We start from the raw sequence: 20,363 nt of genomic DNA, 5'->3' as shown, positions 1-20,363 counted from the left end.
TTAATATTACAAGTACCCAGACAAGGTAAAAAGTCACGTGTTGTATATTTGCCCAAGCTCTTTCTAGCATTTTAAAGTCATGGAATACTGAAAAGTTTCCTGAGTTTTAAGTGGTAGGCATGTGCTGTTTCACACTTTCCTATATAGGACACATATTTCATTCACATCAAGGAGTGTAGGGTTCTTAATCTGGGCCCACAAATGCCTTGGGGAGGGTCTCTGAATAGGTTTCAGGGGATCTATGAATTTAGATGGGAAAATTATAATTTTATTTTCATCTGTTTTACTATGTTATATCTATTTTTATACTTTGATAACTGTATTTGAACATAATTGGTGTTTGTACATTTCACCAAACTCTAAAAGTGACATAAAAAAGTATAAGAACTAACGTAATACATTTCAGCGTCATATTGACTCTAAGACAGATTTCTAAATTACTTATAGTAAGCACTCTATAGAAAGCTGAGTTAAGCAAGCTTCTGAGAATAGAACTTTATATAACAATATATATAAATTTTTAATTTGTTTGAACAGAATGTGAATACATAAGGATACAAATTGTAGGTCGTTGACCACAATAATTCCTCAGAAGACACCAACTATGATTTTCTAATTCATCAAGCAGAACACTTTCAATGATGGCACAAAACTAGAGGGTTTTTGATTTAATATAGAAGTTCCATATTCTGCTGCCATTTTGGGGAAAATTGCATATTTTTGAAAAATGCCTTAAGTGGTCATACCTCAACTAGCCAAACTCTGCAAACATCCCACTTATAGAAGAAGAGATTTTTCTCAATGCAATAAGATCCAAAACATCCAAAGAGCAACACATTTTGGTCCATTCAAAACAGCATACATCAGTTTTCCTTGCTCATGGACATCAGTCTATGTGTGTACAAATTGGTTGGTTGAGAAATGGGTGTTTGTCATTTTCAAAAACATGCGTTTTTATCCAAAATAATAGACATAATCTATATTCCTGCATCTAGTTGTATGTATGGTGAATCTGGCAAATTTTGGCCCTGGTCAAGACGTGGCTCTGGTCACGAATATATGGACTATATTCGAAATATGCCCGTTTTTGCCTGTCTATCAAAGTTGTGGCTTTTCCTGCCTCAAAGTATTTTATTTTCATATAACTGAGATGTATTTAATTCATTTGGCTGAATGCGGCTGTTTTAAGAACATTAGCTTCGAAAAGCTACAGGAATAGTGTCAGTTCCCGCGGACGTCTGTAATTTGTCGACAACTCAAATATTCCGATCCTGCGCAGGACTTGTGAATTTGGCTGGCGGGGAAATAGGTGCTCCAGGCAGTTTTGCATTATTCTCGAGGGCCTGAGGAGTTTAGTGTTAAAATCCTGAAACCCTTCCACTTTGTTTCAAAGGTAAGTATTACAACTCCTCGTTTTCATTTATCTCAAACCCAGCTCACTCTCTTGCCTCAATTGCAATTGACGGAAAGCCATACTAATGCATTCCGTTCCTTGTGACTTCCCGTCTTTTAAAATCGTTTCTTCCTCAAAACAGTTCGGGTTCTCACATAGTTACATTAGCACTTATTTACTAATAATACTAAGGAAAATCAATTCTTATTCCTAAGCAGAAAAGCACTCGAGAACACATCTGCCCGCACCCAAAATGGCGATTAGTTCCTCTTTGCATTTCACCGCCATACACTCGCTAGAGAAACTTCAGCTGCCCCAACTTCCCTTTCCCACTCCCGGCAGCCATTTTTCTTTCTCTGTAAGCCACGGGACTTGAAAGACAGGAAGGAGCCGGCACGCATCCTTCCAGCCAATCATTAAGCAAGTGCACGAGACTGGCAGGCCTAGGAGCCGACGATTTCCTTCTCTCTTTTGCGAGGAGGCGGGACTTTGTTTGACGATGGCCAATGAGAGGGGAAAGAACTTCCTTCCCCAATCCGCCCTGTTCCAATTGGCGTGGGGCGAGCGTTCAGCGGTCGAAGCAGAAGCTCGAGTTGGACGCGGGTAGGTGAGTTAGTACGGTGAGGCGGGAGCGAGGGAGGGAAGCGGTGTGGAAGCTCCTACGGGCAGGAGAGAGCTTGGCATGTGGCTCCTTGACTTTCGGTCGCGGTTCCAGGGGCCGGTAACGGACAGGCGCCCGCTTGGTGTTGCACATAAGGGGAAAAAAAAAGTTTTCATGTGCTCGACTCCGTGACTGGTCCGTTCAAACGATTTACTTTACCCTGCTGGGATACGTGAAAAAAGCTATTTTGGCGACTGGGTTGTCTATCCGCCCCCCCCTTTTATTATGGAAAGTAAAGGCTCGACCTGCCTGTCCGCCGCCCAGGTAAAGCGGCGCAGAAGGAGAGGTGCAGGTTGGGGGGGGGGGCGTAAGCTTTAAGCCGCTGCCGGTTTCGGAGGTCGTCGGCCGGGTAGGAGCCCCGCAGCTAGGCGAACTCGTGGCGACATTTCGATTTCAGCGCTCGGCTCGTAGCTTCCTCCGCCGTCCGATCCTCCTTGTGGGAGCGAAGCTCTTTGCGCTTTTTCCTCCTCTCGGCAGCAGCTTCCATAGGGCCCTCCGACGGAGTATCCTAATCTAGGTGAATTAAAAAATAGACCAGGGTATGATTGAATTTCTGTGGGAAGTTTCCCCATAAACGAAAGCTGACGCAGTGCTAGCCTGTTCTGCGTTTTGCTCCAATCTAGGAGCATGTTTTGCGGGCAGACGTCGCAATTTGTAACTTCTGGGTTGGTTGAAGTCTTTCTTTCTCAGTAGTTTTGGAAAGAATATTTCACCTTTGCTAATGGTCTTTATTTTTCTGTTTATGAATACTAAACGTTATTTATTAGATATTTTTACCCCACCTTTGCTTCTCAAGGGGAGATACAGCATTCAGTTATTTCTCACAAGAATAACCCTGAGAAATAAATGATTGGCCTAGACCAGGGGTAGGCAATCTTGGCTCTTTTATGACTCGTGGACTTCAACTCCCAGAATTCTGGGAGTTGAAGTCCACGAGTCATAAAAGAGCCAAGGTTGCCTACCCCTGGCCTAGAGTCACTCCTAAATGGTGGTGGTGAATTTAGACCAAGGTTTTCCTAATTCTGCATCTCAACCACTACCCTTTTTTGCTTCAAAGAAACAAACAAAAAGGCTGCTTCCTATAATGCAGTCACTTTAGGCTTAGAACCTCTTCTCAATGCCAAGTCCTATACTACCAACAGTGAGATGCAAGGCTGGTGTCCAGTATATCAGGAGGTCTTTGGTTAGGGAAGTCAGAAGTATCTTTGTAGGCTACCTAACTCCCAAATTACTCTGAGTGATTTACAACTAAAAAAACCAACACAGAAAGTATAACTGACTTGAAGATCAAGGTACCAAAACAAATCAAATCAACAATACAGAAAAAGGACTCCCCCGTCCCCCCTGTTCCAATAGCTTGTGAGAACAAGATTTTGGCAATTTCTTAAAGGACATAAAGAAGGGAGCCACATGAAACTCTACTAGGAGATGCTCATTCCTGAGCGAAGGAATTGTAACATAGGATACATTACCAAGTTATGAACCATTTTTAAAACTCAATTTTGTTTAATTCTACTTCAGTTTGTGTGCGTGGGTGCACGCCTGAGTCAGTGTCAACTCTTATTGACTAGAATTGGTTCTTAACCTTTTTGAACGAATCGCCCCCCTGAGCCAATGAGGAAGTTGTCATTGCCCCCCTCCCCCAACATAACCTCTCAATCACAATATAGGAAATAATTCTTCAACTTGTTTGTTTTCTTTAAAATTGTCATCAGGACATATGATGCAAATTTATTGCCAGTTTTTTTCCTATATCTCAACTGTGTGAAAAATTTTGGTGCCACCTGTCACTTTAGTCCCAAACTTCGTGATACATGTATTTCATTATTATCTTATTTATTCAAGACACTTAAATATAATGACCACTGAAAACAAAACACTGGGAGCCGCAAAACCCTTTTGACATCTAAAATGAAGATAACACTGCATATATCCTTTTTTACCTTTATTATATATATATCTTCAGTGTTTTCATTTTAGATGACAAAAGGGTCTCTCTCTCTCTCCCTCTCTCTCTCTCCCCCTCCCTCCTTCTCTCTCTCTCCCTCTTTCTGCCCTTGGTCTGCCAGTCCTCTTCCCCCACTCTGTGTGTGTGTGTGTGTGTGTGTGTGTGAGAGAGAGAGAGAGAGAAAGAGAGAGAGATAGAGGCACTTGCGCTTCCTCGCTCTCTCTCTCTTTTTCTCTTTCCCCTCTCCCTCTCTCTCTCTCTCTTTCCTCTCCCTCCCTCCCCCTTCTTTCTCCAGGTGAGGAGAGAGAGAACGAAAGGCAGAGGGCGCCGAAGGGGCAGGGAGGGAGGGCAGGAGGCAGAAGAAGACCCCCTGTCGCTGCTAGAGGCACCCAGCTCCGCTGCCCACTGGGCCTGTGGGGAGGCCCCGGCCCACGGTCATGTTGGTAGGCCATCCCACATGCCACTGGCATCACCGGGCTCAGGTTGGAGCCATGGGGCATCTGCGGAATGCCCTGCCTGTCGGCTGCATCGCCAAGCCTCCCCTCTTACCACCAGCGTCCCCAGGCTTAAGTCACGGGGCATCTGCGGAACACACCCCCATCAGCTGCTCGCCAAACCTCCCGCGTCGCCGGCGTCCTTGGTTGGAACCGGGGCAATGATCCGCCTCCCACCAGGACCAACACTGGAGCCTCCCATGCTGCCGGTAGGTCTGTCGTGCTGGAGGAGCTGGGGCCGCTCCACACCGCGCGGCGCTCCCTGCAATCCGCGACCCACCAGCATCGCCCAGGGAGCGATGCCCCCGCTGGCCACTGCCCCAGCTGGGACTGCTGCCTGGGGGGCAGCAGGAGGAAGAAGAGGAGGAGGAGAAGGGCAAGGAAGCTGGCACCGGGCCTAGGAGGAGGTGCTCCCGCGGGTCCGGCTGGGGCTCTTCTGCTGCTGGTTGGAAAATGCCTCCACCCTCCCTTTCTCTCCCCCCCATCTTCTGCTCACCTCATATTCTTCGCCGACAAAGCAGCCGGGACTCCGGCACGCCTTCCCGGCCAGCTGGGCCAACAGTCCTATGGCTGGAGATTGCAGGGGCTGCTCTCCCTCGGGGCCGCGGCTTGCAGGAAGGCTGGCCCACTCAGTTGAGGCTATTGCGGGCTGCTCCCAGCAGGGATCCCGGGGCTTCTCTGCACGGTTCCCCGGCCACATGTACCTTGGACGGGGCCAGCCAGGGAAAGGGACTTCCTGGCCGCACTTCTCCCAGGGGGCAGGGCACCCGGGAGCAGGGCCAATAAAGAGCCCTGCGAGGGGACAAATCCGCATGAGAGAGAGAAAGAGAGAGAAGCACAAGTGCCTTTCTCTGTCTCTGTCTCTCTCTGCAAATGGCGGAGGAGGCTCAGAGCCTCAGGGGAAGGCTCAAAAGTGTCCCCAAAACTTCTCGCTCCATCGCCCCCATATTGCCCCTTTTCGTTCCTTTGCCCCCGCATCGCCCCTTTTTGTTCCATCGCCCCCCTGAAAAATGAAATCGCCCCCTGGGGGGCGATATCGCCCAGGTTAAGAACCACTGGACTAGATGAACAAGTCCATGAAGTTTTCTTGGCAACAGTTTTGGAAGTGATTTCCCATTGCCTTTCTCCAAGGGCTGAGGGAAAATCTAGCCCGGTGGTTCTCAACCTGTGGGTCGGGACCCCATTTGGGGTCGAACGACCATTTCACGGGGGTCGCCAAACAAGGCTGTCCGCCATTTTTTCCTTTGGCCACACCCCTGGCACCCGGTGTTGTATAAGTGGTTGGGGTCACCACAACATGGGGAACTGTATTATGGGGTCGCGGCATTAGAAAGGTTGAGAACCACTGATCTAGCCCAATGTCACCCAGCTGGCTTCATGGCCAAATCAGTACTAGAATACACACACTCCTGGTTTTTAGTCTGATGGCTTTAATCACCACATCAAACTGGGTCTGCATTAATGGATATGTAATTGTAAATAAAGCCTATGGAAATTAGCTGATAGGCTGTCTTGGCTCCATGTGAAAGAGTGGGTTAAAATTGGAGACCAGCCATTAAGACTGGCTGTCAGTCCACATTTGTATTTCTTAATGGAGAATTTAAGCAAAAGTCCTCTTGAATGATGAGCAAATTACCTAGCCCTTTCTCTGTAGGATTGATGGAAGACTCATTATGATTAATCTGTGATTTAGCTAATCTTTTCTGTTCCTTGACAGATGAAATATTAACTAAAAGAATAAACATTGAAAATGAGTTTTTCTAATGTTAATGAGGAACAGGTAAATACAAGAGAACAATATTTTTATCCTTGATTTAAATACAGATTGTTCTAAAATGAGCAATGTCTGCATAGCATTCTTCGAAAATCCATGAAGATTGATGAGTAAAAGTATATGAAAAGAGATTGATGTCTACCAGTTATAAATACATTTAGTATAGCAGGGATGAGATTATAACTTCAGCACTATAATTTTATCATAGATCTTTAAAGACGTGTTTGAAAGATAGATATGTTCTTAATAGGTTCTGTGGCCTGTGAGAAGGCCAAATCACTTAGTCAGAATTTTGTCAATTCCTTGCCCTCTGTTTTGGATTATTTTTACAACAACTTCTATGACATAAAAAGTTTGTATTAAGGGGGAAAGAGTGTGTCTACTATAATAAATACATGGTAACATGGTTTTGGTATCTATGTGAAAAAGAATGACAATATTGCATGTAGCTTTTTAAAAAATGGCATCTGACTTGAATAATAATAGCTGAGGATGGAAAAATGAGTGATGCTGATCTTAGGCTCACAAATTGTTTGAAAAATTACAACTTTGAGAAGTTGGGAAGTTAGTCAAAAGCTTATCAGTAGGATTTGCTCAGAATTGATGGGTATAAATAGCTTCAAGCTGGAGTCTATTAATCGCTGCCTCCAAGTACATCTGTAGTTCCATTTTAGTTTTGGTCTCCCTCATCCTGGATTTAGCTGTCATCCATCAATGTATTACAGAAGTTCTGTGTTTTTTGCTTTCCCTGAAGGATATGGCTGAGCAGGATGTGGAGAACGAGTTGCTGGATTATGAAGATGATGAAGAGCCTCAAGGAGTGACAGATGTAACTCCTCCCCTTGTTAAAAAGGATGTGAAGGGCTCTTATGTCTCCATTCACAGTTCTGGCTTCCGAGATTTCCTGCTGAAGCCAGAATTACTTCGTGCCATTGTGGATTGTGGCTTTGAACATCCATCAGAAGGTAGGAGCTGAGCCAAGGCCCTTGGTCCCCCTCATCAATCAGCCCAGTTCACCCACCGGGAAGCAACTGCCAGTGGTGCTACGCGGTGCAGGGTGAGAGCTGGGGGCTGCAGGGAGCAGGGGTGGGATGGTTTGGTTTTAATTGTTATCAGTATTGAGTCTAGCACAGCCACTATGATGATGATCGTACGGGGAGCTCTGCAAATAAAATTTCAATATTGGAGATTATTACAGTTGTGTGAGAAAGTATTTTTTATTTTTAAATTTTACATCTCTTAGCATGTTGCCAGAACTTCACTGTGGAACCAACCAATATATAAAGAGAGTATAAGTGAACAAATAACAAGTCTGGTTTCTTTTATTTCTTTAAATATGTTATTCAATATATATGGAAAAAAAGCAATCACTCGCTTTAGGAATTCTGAAAGAGATAAATTTCACAAAACTATATCACTTTTGATGCAAGATCTCAGTTCAATCTGGCACAAGAGACATAATTTTTCAGTTAGCCAAATTACTGAAGTCCTGTTAGTGCCTGAGCTCCCTTTATGATATGGAGTAGGAGCTTATATTTAAGGGGAAAGGTTAGGGATTTGCAGTATGCCAGTAAAAGTCTATTATGGAATGGCTAATTCACATCAAAAGTCTTTACAATCTGTTACATTTGTTTTGTAATTCAAAGTGATGCATGTATTAAATGCCAGTGGTCTGAAAACATTTTCTTATGGGATGTGTATGTAAGATACTTAATCTCCAAGGATATAAAATAGAATATCTGTTTGAAAGAAGGGAAGTTTGAATCAAGGCTGCCTGGAGTTCTTCATAGAAATGAAATACTTTCATATCTCCAGTGACTCTTGTGTAATTATTTTTTCTTCTTTCCCTATCAGTACAACATGAATGCATTCCACAGGCAATTCTAGGCATGGATGTACTATGTCAAGCCAAATCAGGCATGGGCAAGACTGCTGTTTTTGTATTGGCTACTCTACAGCAGATTGAGCCACTGGATGGGCAGGTATGTAAAGGAAGTTGGGAAAGAGTTTGTTAAAAGAAAGCTATATACCATAAGTAGGTGATAGGAGTCTCGTAAATGTGATTCAGCTACTACCATGAGTGCACATGATTCTGGGCATGGACACCAAAAAGGATAAAAATTCACGGAGATGCTGTTTTTTGTTTCCTAATAAGCAGTTGAATTAGCTTCAGTGTGCTGTTTCTTACCAATTCCAATTCATAAAGAGTCAGATTCCATTTGAGGTGTTTTGGTATTTTCATCTCTGAGGTGTTTGTGTGAGGGGGGGATGCTGTTGAACCTCCACCTCTTAACACAAATTTCTTGCACTTTTAAAAGGAATAAGACTTTAATTATACAGTTAGACTTCCAGATGCTTTTAACCGTATTTCTGCTGTTGCAAAATGTTATTTCATAGTCCGGCGGAGACTTTTGATTCATGTAATAATAATTTATTAAACTTGTATTTCGCCAAACTTTCAAAGGCTTTTTGATGGCTCACTACAGTCAAAGAAATTACAATAAAGCATAAAAGGAACTGGAGTATGCCAACCCTGGAGGATCTAATCAGCCAAGTAGATGTTATAGCAGATAGGCAGTCCTTCAAATAAGCAGGGACTGTCATGTAGGACCTTGTGCAGCTTGTGAGGCAGAGATGTTATATTGGCATGCCTTGGGCATGCAGTATTGCTTATGCCACAACAGTCTGAAGCTTCTGGGTGGTCTTCAAAGGTAGACCTATGTAGAGAGCACTGCAGTACTCAAGCCACGAGGTGAAATGGCCATTAGTAACTGTCTGAAAGACCCCTTGTTATAGGAAAGCACACAGCTGTCTCACTAGATGAATTTTATGAAGGCTTTCCTGGCTAGAGCTGGCACAGCAGGGCAGGGGCTGTGAATCCAGGAAGACCTCCCATCTGTGCCAACCTTGAAGGGAGAAGTGCAATTCCATCCAAGGTCAAAGATGGAATATCCTTAGACCTGAGTAATTCAGACACTCACGGCCACTCTGTCTGGGTAGCATTGAGTTGGGGATAGCTCCTCCCCATCCAAACAACTAAAGAACCTTTCTTGATGCCTTTGTATCAATATTTCTTTTAATTCTGCTAGGTCTCTGTGCTAGTGATGTGTCATACCCGGGAACTGGCATTTCAGATCAGTAAAGAATATGAACGCTTCTCAAAGTATATGACCAATGTCAAGGTGAGGGGCAAGTATTGCTTTGGGTTTCAACATCTTTAGAATCTTTAGTATTTTTTTAACTCTCTGGAAATGTGTTGTGTATAGCATCTATAATTAATTGGAGAAGAAGTTTATATGGAGAAGGAAAAAGAGAATGCCCTTACTTTGGCATTGCTTGTTCATATTTCTTCACAGACGTCACTTAAAGCTTTTTTTGGAGAGGATTCTTGTAGTAGGATTCTTTTTTGGACTTTTGATATTCAGAGGAAAGGCTATAGGTCAGTGATCCTACACATACTTTCCATATAAATATTCCTCGGTTCAATCCCTTGTACTTCCAGGTACTTCTAGGAAAAGTCTCTAAAATCTCAGAGAACTGTTTCTAGTGAAAACAGACAGTTCTGAACTAATGGGATTTTGGGGGGGAGGGCTGCCTTTGAGTCACTGTGGGCTCCTGGTGACTTTCTATATAGGTCCTTACAGTTTTCTTGGCAACATTTCAAAAAATGGTTTGCCATTGCCTTCTTCCTAGGACTGAGAGTGACTGACAAGTCCAAAACAACCAGCTGATTTTGTGCCCAAAATCTTTGAATTGAACTTTGGTCTAGTTTCCAACCCAATGTCTTAGCTCCGTGGTGGTGAACCTATGGCATGCGTGCCACAGGCGGCACACGGAGCCGTCTCTGGTGACACGTGAGCCATTGCTGGGCAAGCTGTTCCTACCTCCTCTCCACACATGTGCAGCTCTCTCTGCATGCGCAGTCAGGGAATAGGTGAGAGGCTATAAAAGGAGCAACTTTCGGCAGAAGCAGCATTTGCTGCAGACAGCGAGAGAGCGAGCACAAGTTGGAGCGGACAGCAAGCGAGTGAGCCTGAGCCGACAGCTCAATGGCCACGCCCACTCGGTGGCCACGCCCACCCGGAGATGCATAAGTGGGTTTTGGGTTGCAGTTTGGGCACTCAATCTCTAAAAGGTTCGCCACCACTGCCTTAGCTACTACACCAAACCAGTGATCGTAATGGGCTAATTATTTGATTCTAAAATCTATATACTAATAAAACTCCTACTATGTCTGTCTCTCTGTACTCTTAAGTTATCCCAAGTGGTGCATTATATCACATCAATTTTTTAACCAAGGTTCCTAAAATAAGCTAACTTAAAGGATGCATAAAATACGTAGGATTCCTGTGGAATTCAAAGTTCCATGATGTTCAGATCCATTTTATTTGCAAAGTTGCTCGCCATTGCAGCGTCTCCACATTCAGGTGATCATAATTTCTAATACCCCCTGCCGGCTTCCCACAATCAATGGAGAAGCTGACAGGAAATCAAGAGATGGTCCCACTCCAACTGCTTTTTTGTCTGCCCATGGTCATTCTGTTTATCTGTTTAGGTAAGTAAATACTGACTTATTATTGAAGGTTGTTTGCCACTAGGGTTAGCTTTTTTTTATGATATATATACTCTTGTTAGATGATCATGGGACCATCCAGCAGTGGGATAAAAAGAATAAAGGCAACCTAAAATTTAATGTTCATTTTGGTCATATGTGTTTGTACTACTATTCTGTCAAAGAGTGGTAGTACTCTTTAGGACACAGGGTTGTCTAATATTGTATAAAAGCTTATCCTGGCCTTCTTGTGCCTGTTTATTGTTTCAAAGTGACCAAAAGCTTTGTCTCTTCTTTCTAGAAAAAAGATAACTAGTATGAATCCTAGTTTTCAAAAGCTTTGTTTGTTTGTGTGTCTTTGTGCATCTGTACCCTTGATTTATTGTTGACCCCTGGTGACTGCCTAAAATAGTCCCTGTACTTTTATTAACTAATTTTTTCAGAAGTGGTTTGCCATTGTTTCCTTTCCAGAGCTGAGAGTGACTGGCCCAAAGTCACCCAGCTGGCTTTGTGCCTAAGGCAGGACTAGAATTCATGGTCTCCTGGTTTCTAGCCTGTATTGCTACACCAAAGGTGCTTGTTTGAATTTTATTTACTGCATTGTATAAATAATGCATTGCAAAGTTATTCGAGTGATTTCTGATTCTCCTGCAGGTATCAGTTTTCTTTGGGGGGCTTTCTATCAAGAAAGATGAAGAGGTACTTAAGAAAAACTGTCCCCATATTGTTGTGGGAACCCCAGGCCGTACTCTAGCACTGGTGCGCAACAAGACACTCAACCTGCGCACTGTGAAGCATTTTGTTTTGGATGAATGTGACAAGATGCTTGAGCAGCTGGGTAAGAGAACGTGGGGAAGGGGAGAGGGGTATAGGCTGGAGGTGTCCAAATAAAACTGGAATTGTTTATAGAGTATAGAATTCTTGGATCTATTGTAGGAAAATGGCCTGGTGCCCAAATTACAGAACAAGACACTGAGATAAGAGATTTGGTGTGCATGATTCAAATTTCATTTGAACATAGCACCTATTTATTATTCAGTAAATTGTCAGACCTTTTCAGACATCAGGAAAACCTGAAAAAGTAGTGCTGCTTTAATGAATCCATCTAATGCAGATATGTCAAACTTGCGACGTCATGTGACATCGCACGATGCATCGCAGCTTTTTCCCCATTGCCGGCAATGGGGTGGGCGTGGTTTCCTCGTGACACGTCCGGCCCGCGGGCCAGCAGTTTGACACCCCTGATCTAATACAACCTTTAAGCAGCTATTTTCAGGTGTTCATAGAAGTGAGCTGCTTTAAAAAAAGTACAAGTTGCGATACTTACGTGAAGTATGATGAAGCATGTCTTCCAAATTATTTTGGAAGAGTGCATTGCCCTGCTAATAGTAAAGTAAAGCTCTTTTAAAGGGCTATATCAGTAGCTCCCTATCTCTTTTCAGATAGATGAGGAGCGACTGTTAGTTTGTACAGCGAGGATGCAAATCACTTTGAGACAAAACCTAAAAACTACCACTTTAATTCAGTTGGGATGGAATTAAAGTGCAAACACTGGGGGGTGGGGGGGGGTGGAAGAGCTTAGCAATGTTTCCGAATTGCTCAGCTTTTTCTGATATATTTTAGAAACTTTTCAAAAGGAAACCTATAGCCTGCCCTGAAGAGAGGGCCTTATGATAAGGTAACAGTGAAATAGAAACACCTGGAAAGTTGTCCTCACTGACATAACGTAAAGCAGGGGTCCATGGACCGGTACCGGGCTGCACAAACAAAGCCCCATCTGCGGGATGCAGGCGGTACATGAAACCACGCCCCCCTCCGGTCCACGGAAAAACCTCTCGCCACATATCTGGTCCCTGGTGCCCAAAAGTTTGGGGACCTCTGACATAAAGCTTATAAAACTCACAACGTTTGGAATGCCTTTGGCTTGGAATTCTTCCAGAATGGTCTGAACAACACCCAACACATTGGGTAAAGTTGTATTCCATCACACCCAGAAAAGGTGTTGCTTTGAATTTAAAACTTCTCAAACTGGAAACATTTTTCATGTTACTATTGCACGCTTAGAGCTCTGTTTTTGCTGTGCTGTCAGAAACTCCTTATCTACAACATGCAATCAGCCATTTGTCCGAGCAGATGAACAATGGCTTAATTCTTTTGTGCAACCTAGGAACAGACTGCTTTGTGTGCAGGTACGAGTCATAAATCATCCATGTGCAATCAGATGTCCTTCAAGGAATGAATCACATTGCTAACCATGACTAGCATTAATAGTAATGTCTGTAATGCAATTCTTGAAGAGTTGTAATCCAAAACATAAAAAAAGATGCCAGGTTAAGAATCTCATATATCCTGATTTGAGCTGATCTATATGGCATTTAAACACACCTGAAGGGAAACCTTTATAGGCCATATAGTAGTCAAAGAAAAGAAGGTGCCCATTCACAAAATGTCTACAATGGTGCACATAGCTACTCACAAACTTTCACAGAAATGTTTGCTAATACTGCTGAAAGACAGTTTATCCAAGAGGTAGAATACAAAGCCCTAGAAAACAAACTGTCCATTTTAACTGTTTTCTTGTGGCTGGGCTCATTCTCCCCAGATGCTTTTTCCCAAGACTTCCATTATCCAAGAGCATGCCTTTCTTTCTCGCTTCCCCTGCCATTTATTTCCACATCCGTTTTGTGCTTTTTCACTGCCTTTCCTCTCTTTTCTATACTTTTCCGTAGTCTTCATTTCCTTTTCTCACTTGGCGATCACTTGCAGCTCAGCCTTTGCCTATCTTCTTCGAAACCCTCCCATCAGTCAACCGGTCTGTGGTTTTCTGTTGCAGCCTAACCGGTTCCTTTTTTCCTTTGAAAAGGATGAATAGTTGGAGCACATGAAAGCTGAGCATTGGCCTCTAATTACATTATTACGATTAATTACATGTGGCCCAGTGGCATTTTGGAAAATAAAGATGTCAAGTGCTTGTTTGAAATGCTTTTGTAAAAATCAGAGTTATGAGCAAGTCATGTCAAAGGTGGTTGGGGATTATTTCTGGTACTGTTTTGCTTATTTGTATACCACAGCTGACAATTTCTTATGGAAGGGTACAAAGAAAAAAGTCATTTGTTTTTACAAGTTGTAATCAGAAGAGGCAAGATGAGTTGAGAAAGCTCTCTGTAGAAATGTTTAGAGCAGTGTTTCTCAACCTTGACAATTTTAAGGCATGTGGACTTCCAACTCCCAGAATTCCACAGCCAGCATTGCTGGCTGTGGAATTCTGGGAGTTGAAGTCCACATGCCTTAAAATTGTCAAGGTTGAGAAACACTGGTTTAGAGCTCTATGGCATCTCTGTTCTCTTGGCCATTGCAATTAAACATTTTGAGTGTGAGAAATAGTGACAGGAGTGGCTGAGCTAATGAATCCTTGAATTTCAAATCTGCTTTTATTGGGAACTCTTTATTTTCTTTTAGACATGCGCCGTGACGTACAGGAGATCTTTCGATTGACTCCCCCCGAAAAGCAGTGCATGATGTTTAGTGCCACTTTGAGCAAGGAGATCCGGCCTGTCTGCAGGAAGTTCATGCAGGACGTAAGTGCTAAAAGTCTCATCTTTTGCTGCCCAGTGGGGGACAGTGCATGCAATATATGCACAACGTAGACAAAAGAGAGTCTACTGAGTCAGTTTTGTGTTCTTCGCAACATCCTGCTTGGGGCAACAGGTGGGGGTTTGAAGCAGATTGCAGGTACTTGAAAGCAGCAAATGTCAGTGGCTTAATCATGCAAATACCGCAATTATAAATCAGGGCATCTGATTGAAGTAAGTAAATTGCAGTATTTGCATAATTATATTGTTACACATTTGTCATCACTTATGCCTCCTCCTAGCAACATTACAGATACACTAGAAAGAAGTCCTTGGAAGAATGTACCGTAGTTTACAATTCAATAAAATCTTAGGGCAGACTTTGCCCCGAGGGTTACAGTCTAAGAGATATAGCCAGGTGCAGAGAAAGTGGCTAGCTGCTTAAGACATAGGAAAAGTGAGGACATAGTCTTGTAATTTATCCTGCCTCTAGCACAGATTCAGGTGCAGTTTAAAGAGATCTGACTTCAGTTATTACATGATGGTGGTCATAAAAGGTAATAATCGGCTGATGTATTCTACCCAACTCATTTATTTAGTTGGGAAAGATTTTTTTACTTCATTGATTGGACACTGATAAAAGTCAGGATAAATGCCCGTTAAGTTAGGAACCAATTTTGTGGTTCATATTACTGACAAATCTGTATACGCTCTTCAACAGATTTTTTAAAGTTGAGGCTTGATAATGTACAATCCTACAAAAGGAATAATGCTAGAATTATCTCTAGACCATCATGTTCATAGTAGTCCTAGGAATAAAATAGAGGAGGGCCATGTTTTCTGGGGTGGCAGAAATCAGAGGATGTCCAACAGCACCTTTCAAGTAACACATTTAATTAAAAATGTGTTAGCTGGGAAAAAAAAAGCTTTTGTGAGTTACAGCTTGCTTCATCATATGTGCCAGATGTAGGAACAAAAGTTATTTCTGTAGATTTCAGAATGTTTGTATTTTACATTAATATTTATTCATGACTGTATGTTTATATGTATGCACACGAGAGGATTTTGCTATAATCATTTGTTCACTATTTGCAGCCTATGGAGGTATTTGTAGATGACGAGACAAAGCTGACTCTACATGGTCTGCAGCAATACTACGTAAAGCTGAAGGACACAGAGAAAAACCGCAAACTTTTTGACCTGCTGGATGTACTTGAGTTCAATCAGGTCTGTATGAAAGGATTGGCCACCATGGCTTGTAAGTGGCATCCCACCTCTTGGGGTTGGAAGCGATGGTCACAATGGGAGTTGAAGGCTAATGGGAATCTGTAGGGCTTCCAGATCAATTCCTTTTGCTCTCCCCATCCCTGCAGGTTGTGATATTTGTAAAGTCTGTGCAGCGCTGCATGGCATTAGCCCAACTTCTGATCGAGCAGAACTTCCCAGCTATTGCTATACACAGGGGCATGTCTCAGGAAGAGAGGTGAGCAGCATCAGCGTCTGAAACCTGAACATCGTGGGTAGTATCTATGCTTTTGAGAATGGAATATGGGGACAATTATGTCTTGAAAGTACAACACTTGACTTTTCTTTTTTACTAACTAGTTCTAAGTACTTTGGGCCTAAGAATCAGACTCATCTCTGGAGAGGAATCATGAAGTTCAAGAAAGTAATTTTTTTTTTTTTTTTTTTGGGGCAGGCTCTCTCGGTATCAACAGTTCAAAGACTTCCAGCGTCGTATCTTGGTGGCCACTAATCTTTTTGGCCGTGGGATGGACATAGAGCGAGTCAACATAGTCTTCAACTATGATATGCCGGAGGATTCCGATACCTATTTACACAGGGTGAGTGAAATTAGATTTGCCTTCTGTTCTAATACCTTGCCAGTTGCGATAAGGAGCTGGTGGCTTGCAAATTCTGAATGGCTTCTGATCACTCTTCATGGATTCCCACTCTCTTTTTGGGCTTGATTTCTCTGATGAAAATTCTTAAGTGAAGTTTGCCTGATTCTAATTGAGCATCTGATTTATCCCTCTGAGGGATATCTTTGAAATACTGGATTCGGTTTGGGGAGGAGCTTCTTTTGATCCTTGATGCAATTGTCTCTCTGCAGGTGGCCCGGGCTGGGCGCTTTGGTACGAAAGGCTTGGCGATTACTTTTGTGTCAGATGAAGGTGATGCCAAAATCCTTAATGAAGTACAGGATCGCTTTGAGGTCAACGTGGCTGAGCTCCCAGAAGAGATAGACATCTCCTCTTATAGTATGTATTGATTTGTTGAAACATTTCTTTATTGCATTTTATACTGCCACAATCCTAATATATAACCCACGCTAAACCCATATAAAATCAAAATAGCATTAAATAAGAGTTTAAAAAGTGCAGTGGCGACTTTCCTCAGTCCCCCCAAGTACCTCTCAGGACAGTTTCCTTTTTTTTTTTTTTTTAACTATTTTCTGGAAAGTCAGCTTTAAGAGGGAAATTGTTCCACAGTAAAGAGACTGTGACACAAACAACATTTGGAATCACCTCAAAAAGCTGGGGGACTGTCAGACACTTTTGCAAGGATCTGCATACCGGATTAAGAAGATGGCTCAGAGAGAAAGTGATCCTGTAAGAGCCCAGGCGTATGGGGATTGCAGGTTAAACATCTGAATTGCACCCTAAAACCTTTTGATAACCTGTGCAATATAGACTTTATAGGAATATATGACATTTTGGGCCAGTTGTATTTTATGGATGTTCTTCAAAGGTACCACCAAGCAGAGTACATTACAGTCACCCAGGTGTACAAATAGTCCTCAACTTACAGCCATTTGTTTAGTGACAGAAGTTACAATGGCATTAAAAAAAAGTGACTTGTGACCATTTTTCACACTTATGATCATTGCAGCGTCCCCACGATCACACAATCAAAATTTGGGTGCTTGGAAGCCAGCATGTATTGATGACAGTTGCACTGTCCCTGGGTCACGTGATCACCATTTGTATCCTTCCCAGCCAGCTTCCGACAAGGAAAGTCAATGGGGAAAGCCGGATTCACTTAATGACCGCATGATTAACTTAGCTGCAATGATTTGCTTAACTGTGGCAAAAAAAGGTTGTGAAATGGGGCAAAATTCATTTAGCAACTGCCTTGCTTAGCAACGGAAATTTTGGACTCTTGTGCTCGTACATTGAGGACTACCTGTATTGTACTGAGTCATAGTTACCAGAGGGTTTTGTTGTTGTTTTGCAGATCAGAGATAGAGATATAAAATTACAAGTGTAGCTAATGCAGGATAACTACCCATTTCTGTTTCTGGGAATCCTATAGATCAGTGTTTCTTAAAGTTGGTTCTAGTTCCTGTCAGGGACCTGCAAAACCAAAATTATTTGCTAGTCTAAAAATGATTAAAAAAAAAAAATTAAAATCCCATCCAACATTTTTTTATCTTTAATACAGTAAATACAAACAAACAAAAACATTTGGGGGAGTCCTCAATAATTCTTAAAAGTGGAAAGGAGTTCTGAGAAACAATAATTTAAGAAACTCTACTGTGGGATAATTGTGTTGCTCCTTGTGCCCTATTGAGGAGAGCTAGACCTGCACACTGAGTGCTGGAAACAATTATAAATCCTTAAGTTAGCTGGTAGCAGTTATGGGTAGAACAAGTATCAGTTGCTGGTTTGAAAGTAAAGACAGTTGCACCGTCTGTAAACTGTCTTCTACATGTTTCATAATTGAAATATGGAAAAATGCATTTGTATAAATATATAACATCAATATTTTTCTCAGTTAAATCTTCAGTTTGTTTAGGTCAGATGTAGGATAGGAATGAGCAAAAGGAGACCATGAAGGGGACTGTTGGGGGGCGGCAGAGGTGGCTGTTTCACCAATAAGGAAGGCTGTTAAGGACAGGATATGACTGGTAAGGTTTCCATGTACTCTTCAGAAACGCTTCTTCAAAAGTAGACCTAATTAATGGAGAAACAAAACACTGATGACAGTGCCTGCTGAATTGTACAAGGGGAGAGCTTTAAACTCCCAATAGAACAGTCCCCTGCTAGCTTTGGAGAGTTGAGACTGGATTCCAGCACCACAGCATTCAACTAATTCGGCTACAGAGGATGACTGAGTAACTGACTGCTATTTTTCATCTGGTCTTTTGCAGTAGAACAAAGCCGGTAGCCTGAGTTCACGGAACCCAGAATGGAACAGGAGGTTGAGCACATCCCACGTCTTCTGCTGAACTCAGATGAATAGCTTCTTGAAAAGATAACGCTATGCAAAATGTAGGGATTGTGGTTCTTAACGTGGAGTCTTACAAAGTGCCCAGATGGTGTTTTTGCCTCAGCTCAAGCCTGGGGGCTTTTTTAATTAGATGTTTCTATTTTCTGACTAGTCAGCCCCTGGGGCTATGTTTCATAAATAAAAATTTAAAATAACTTTTTGGGCTGCCTTAATGCATAATGAATCTACTGGTTACAGAAAACACACACATACACATTCTTGCTTGCTTCTTCGACTTTCTGCGGTCTCCAACCTTCATTCCCTTGACCTACTTGGAGTGCTTTCAGGACAATCAATTTACCTTACGTGTGTTGGGCTGCTCTCTAATATATACCTTGTCTAGTCTTCAGTTGGTTTCAGGTTTGCTTGAGGCTACTTGTTATTAAATACACCAAGATGGGAATGGAAGTCCTCAAGAGGCTGCCAGTTTTGAGAAAGGTATATTCAGGAGCGCTATCCTAGTCCATGATCTTTCTCTACTTACATCTACTTAGGCCTTCCATTATGGAAGTACCCAAATACTGGATTACCCAAATACTGAACTGCCTGTTATTTACTTCTTTAGAAAACTAGCAAGATTTGCAATTTCAAAATAACAAAAGATGTTGTAGGAGGACAGCTGTGCGGTAGCCCCAAATCACAAGCACCTTTTTTAAAGTAAAGAATGTTGCCGAAAGGCATTTAGCTACAGCCCACTTATCAGATGCATGGAGTGGCTAAACTGATGTAGGATTTAAATTGGGATAAGAAGGGGGGGGAACAGGAGGGGAAGCTGGTGATTATGCAGATTATATGCTAGTCAGTTACATGCACCTTATCAATCAGAAAGTCAGGTTTCATAAGATCTGCATTCAGATCTTATGCCACCAGCAATACCAAATATATAAAAGACACCACAGACTTCCTAAAGGTGCTTTTTCACGAGGCAACTGGACTTTCTTGTTTTCCTTAAAAGACAAAGGCCACTCTTTCGAAGGCAGCAAAGTCCACATTTTGGACAGAGCGGACTGCTGGTTATTGAAAGAGAGGTCAGAGACCATCTATGTCAACGGGGAGGGATATGACATCATCTATCTACAGTCGAGAATACAGTCCTTTCAATAGTTCGAAGAAGAGTCCATGCCCATTTGCACCTCAGGTGATCCTGATGATTCAGATAAACCTCCAGGTGGCATCAACAACTCTCTAAAAGAATGCAAATGACCAGCTGCCTGCAAGGAGTATATAAACTCTTCCATTCCTCACCATCTAGTCCAGGGGTTCTCAACCTTGGCAACTTTAAAACTTTTGGACCAACTCCCAGAATTCCTCAGCCAGCTTTGCCAGTTGAAGTCCACAAATCTTAAAGTTGTCAAGGTTGAGAACCCCTGATCTAGTCAGAGCTGAAGAACCTTCTTGGATGAGAAGTGAAATGTCTTCAAAGAAAAACAAACTCCAGTTGCCTCCCAAAAAAGCGCCTTTGGGATAACTATGACCTGGATGACTGAGAATCTCCATAGACAGACTTCCTAAGATAAATTGGAAATTTCACCAACATTTTAACCGAGGATGTTGAGGCAAATTTGGACATCAAGCTATCATATCTTGCCACTGACTGATTATATGTTGCTGCATGACATCACCTTTGACAACATATCTTCAGTCAGCAATATTTGAAGGTATATTACATACATGGTTTCACATTTGTGAACATCTTC

General features: G+C 42.5%; 1 protein-coding gene across 5 annotated transcripts; it reads left to right on the top strand.

The window, feature by feature from the left end:
- The first annotated feature begins 1,372 nt into the window (after positions 1–1,372).
- Positions 1,373–18,821, top strand: DDX39A (DExD-box helicase 39A). Of its 5 annotated transcripts, none has more exons than XM_039349178.1 (11): positions 1,373–1,393; positions 7,025–7,235; positions 8,125–8,252; positions 9,360–9,452; positions 11,477–11,660; positions 14,282–14,400; positions 15,490–15,621; positions 15,768–15,877; positions 16,094–16,238; positions 16,508–16,655; positions 18,548–18,821. In XM_039349178.1, the coding sequence occupies exons 2-11, from the start codon at positions 7,028–7,030 to the stop codon at positions 18,562–18,564; spliced, it is 1,284 nt and encodes a 427-aa protein (XP_039205112.1). In that variant the 5' UTR covers positions 1,373–1,393; positions 7,025–7,027; the 3' UTR covers positions 18,565–18,821. The 5 variants fall into 5 exon arrangements, with proteins under 5 accessions (XP_039205112.1, XP_039205111.1, XP_039205110.1 ...); XM_039349177.1 differs by lacking the exon at positions 1,373–1,393 and adding an exon at positions 1,929–1,996; XM_039349176.1 differs by lacking the exon at positions 1,373–1,393 and adding an exon at positions 1,930–2,000.
- Positions 18,822–20,363: the final 1,542 nt, after the last annotated feature.

The sequence above is a fragment of the Crotalus tigris genome, unplaced genomic scaffold (genome assembly GCF_016545835.1).
Source record: "Crotalus tigris isolate CLP2741 ecotype Arizona unplaced genomic scaffold, ASM1654583v1 scf7180000018229.695902, whole genome shotgun sequence".
Classification (NCBI taxonomy): Eukaryota; Metazoa; Chordata; class Lepidosauria; order Squamata; family Viperidae; genus Crotalus; species Crotalus tigris.
Note: the sequence above shows the minus strand (reverse complement) of the source record. Positions and strands in the feature narration are given on the sequence as shown.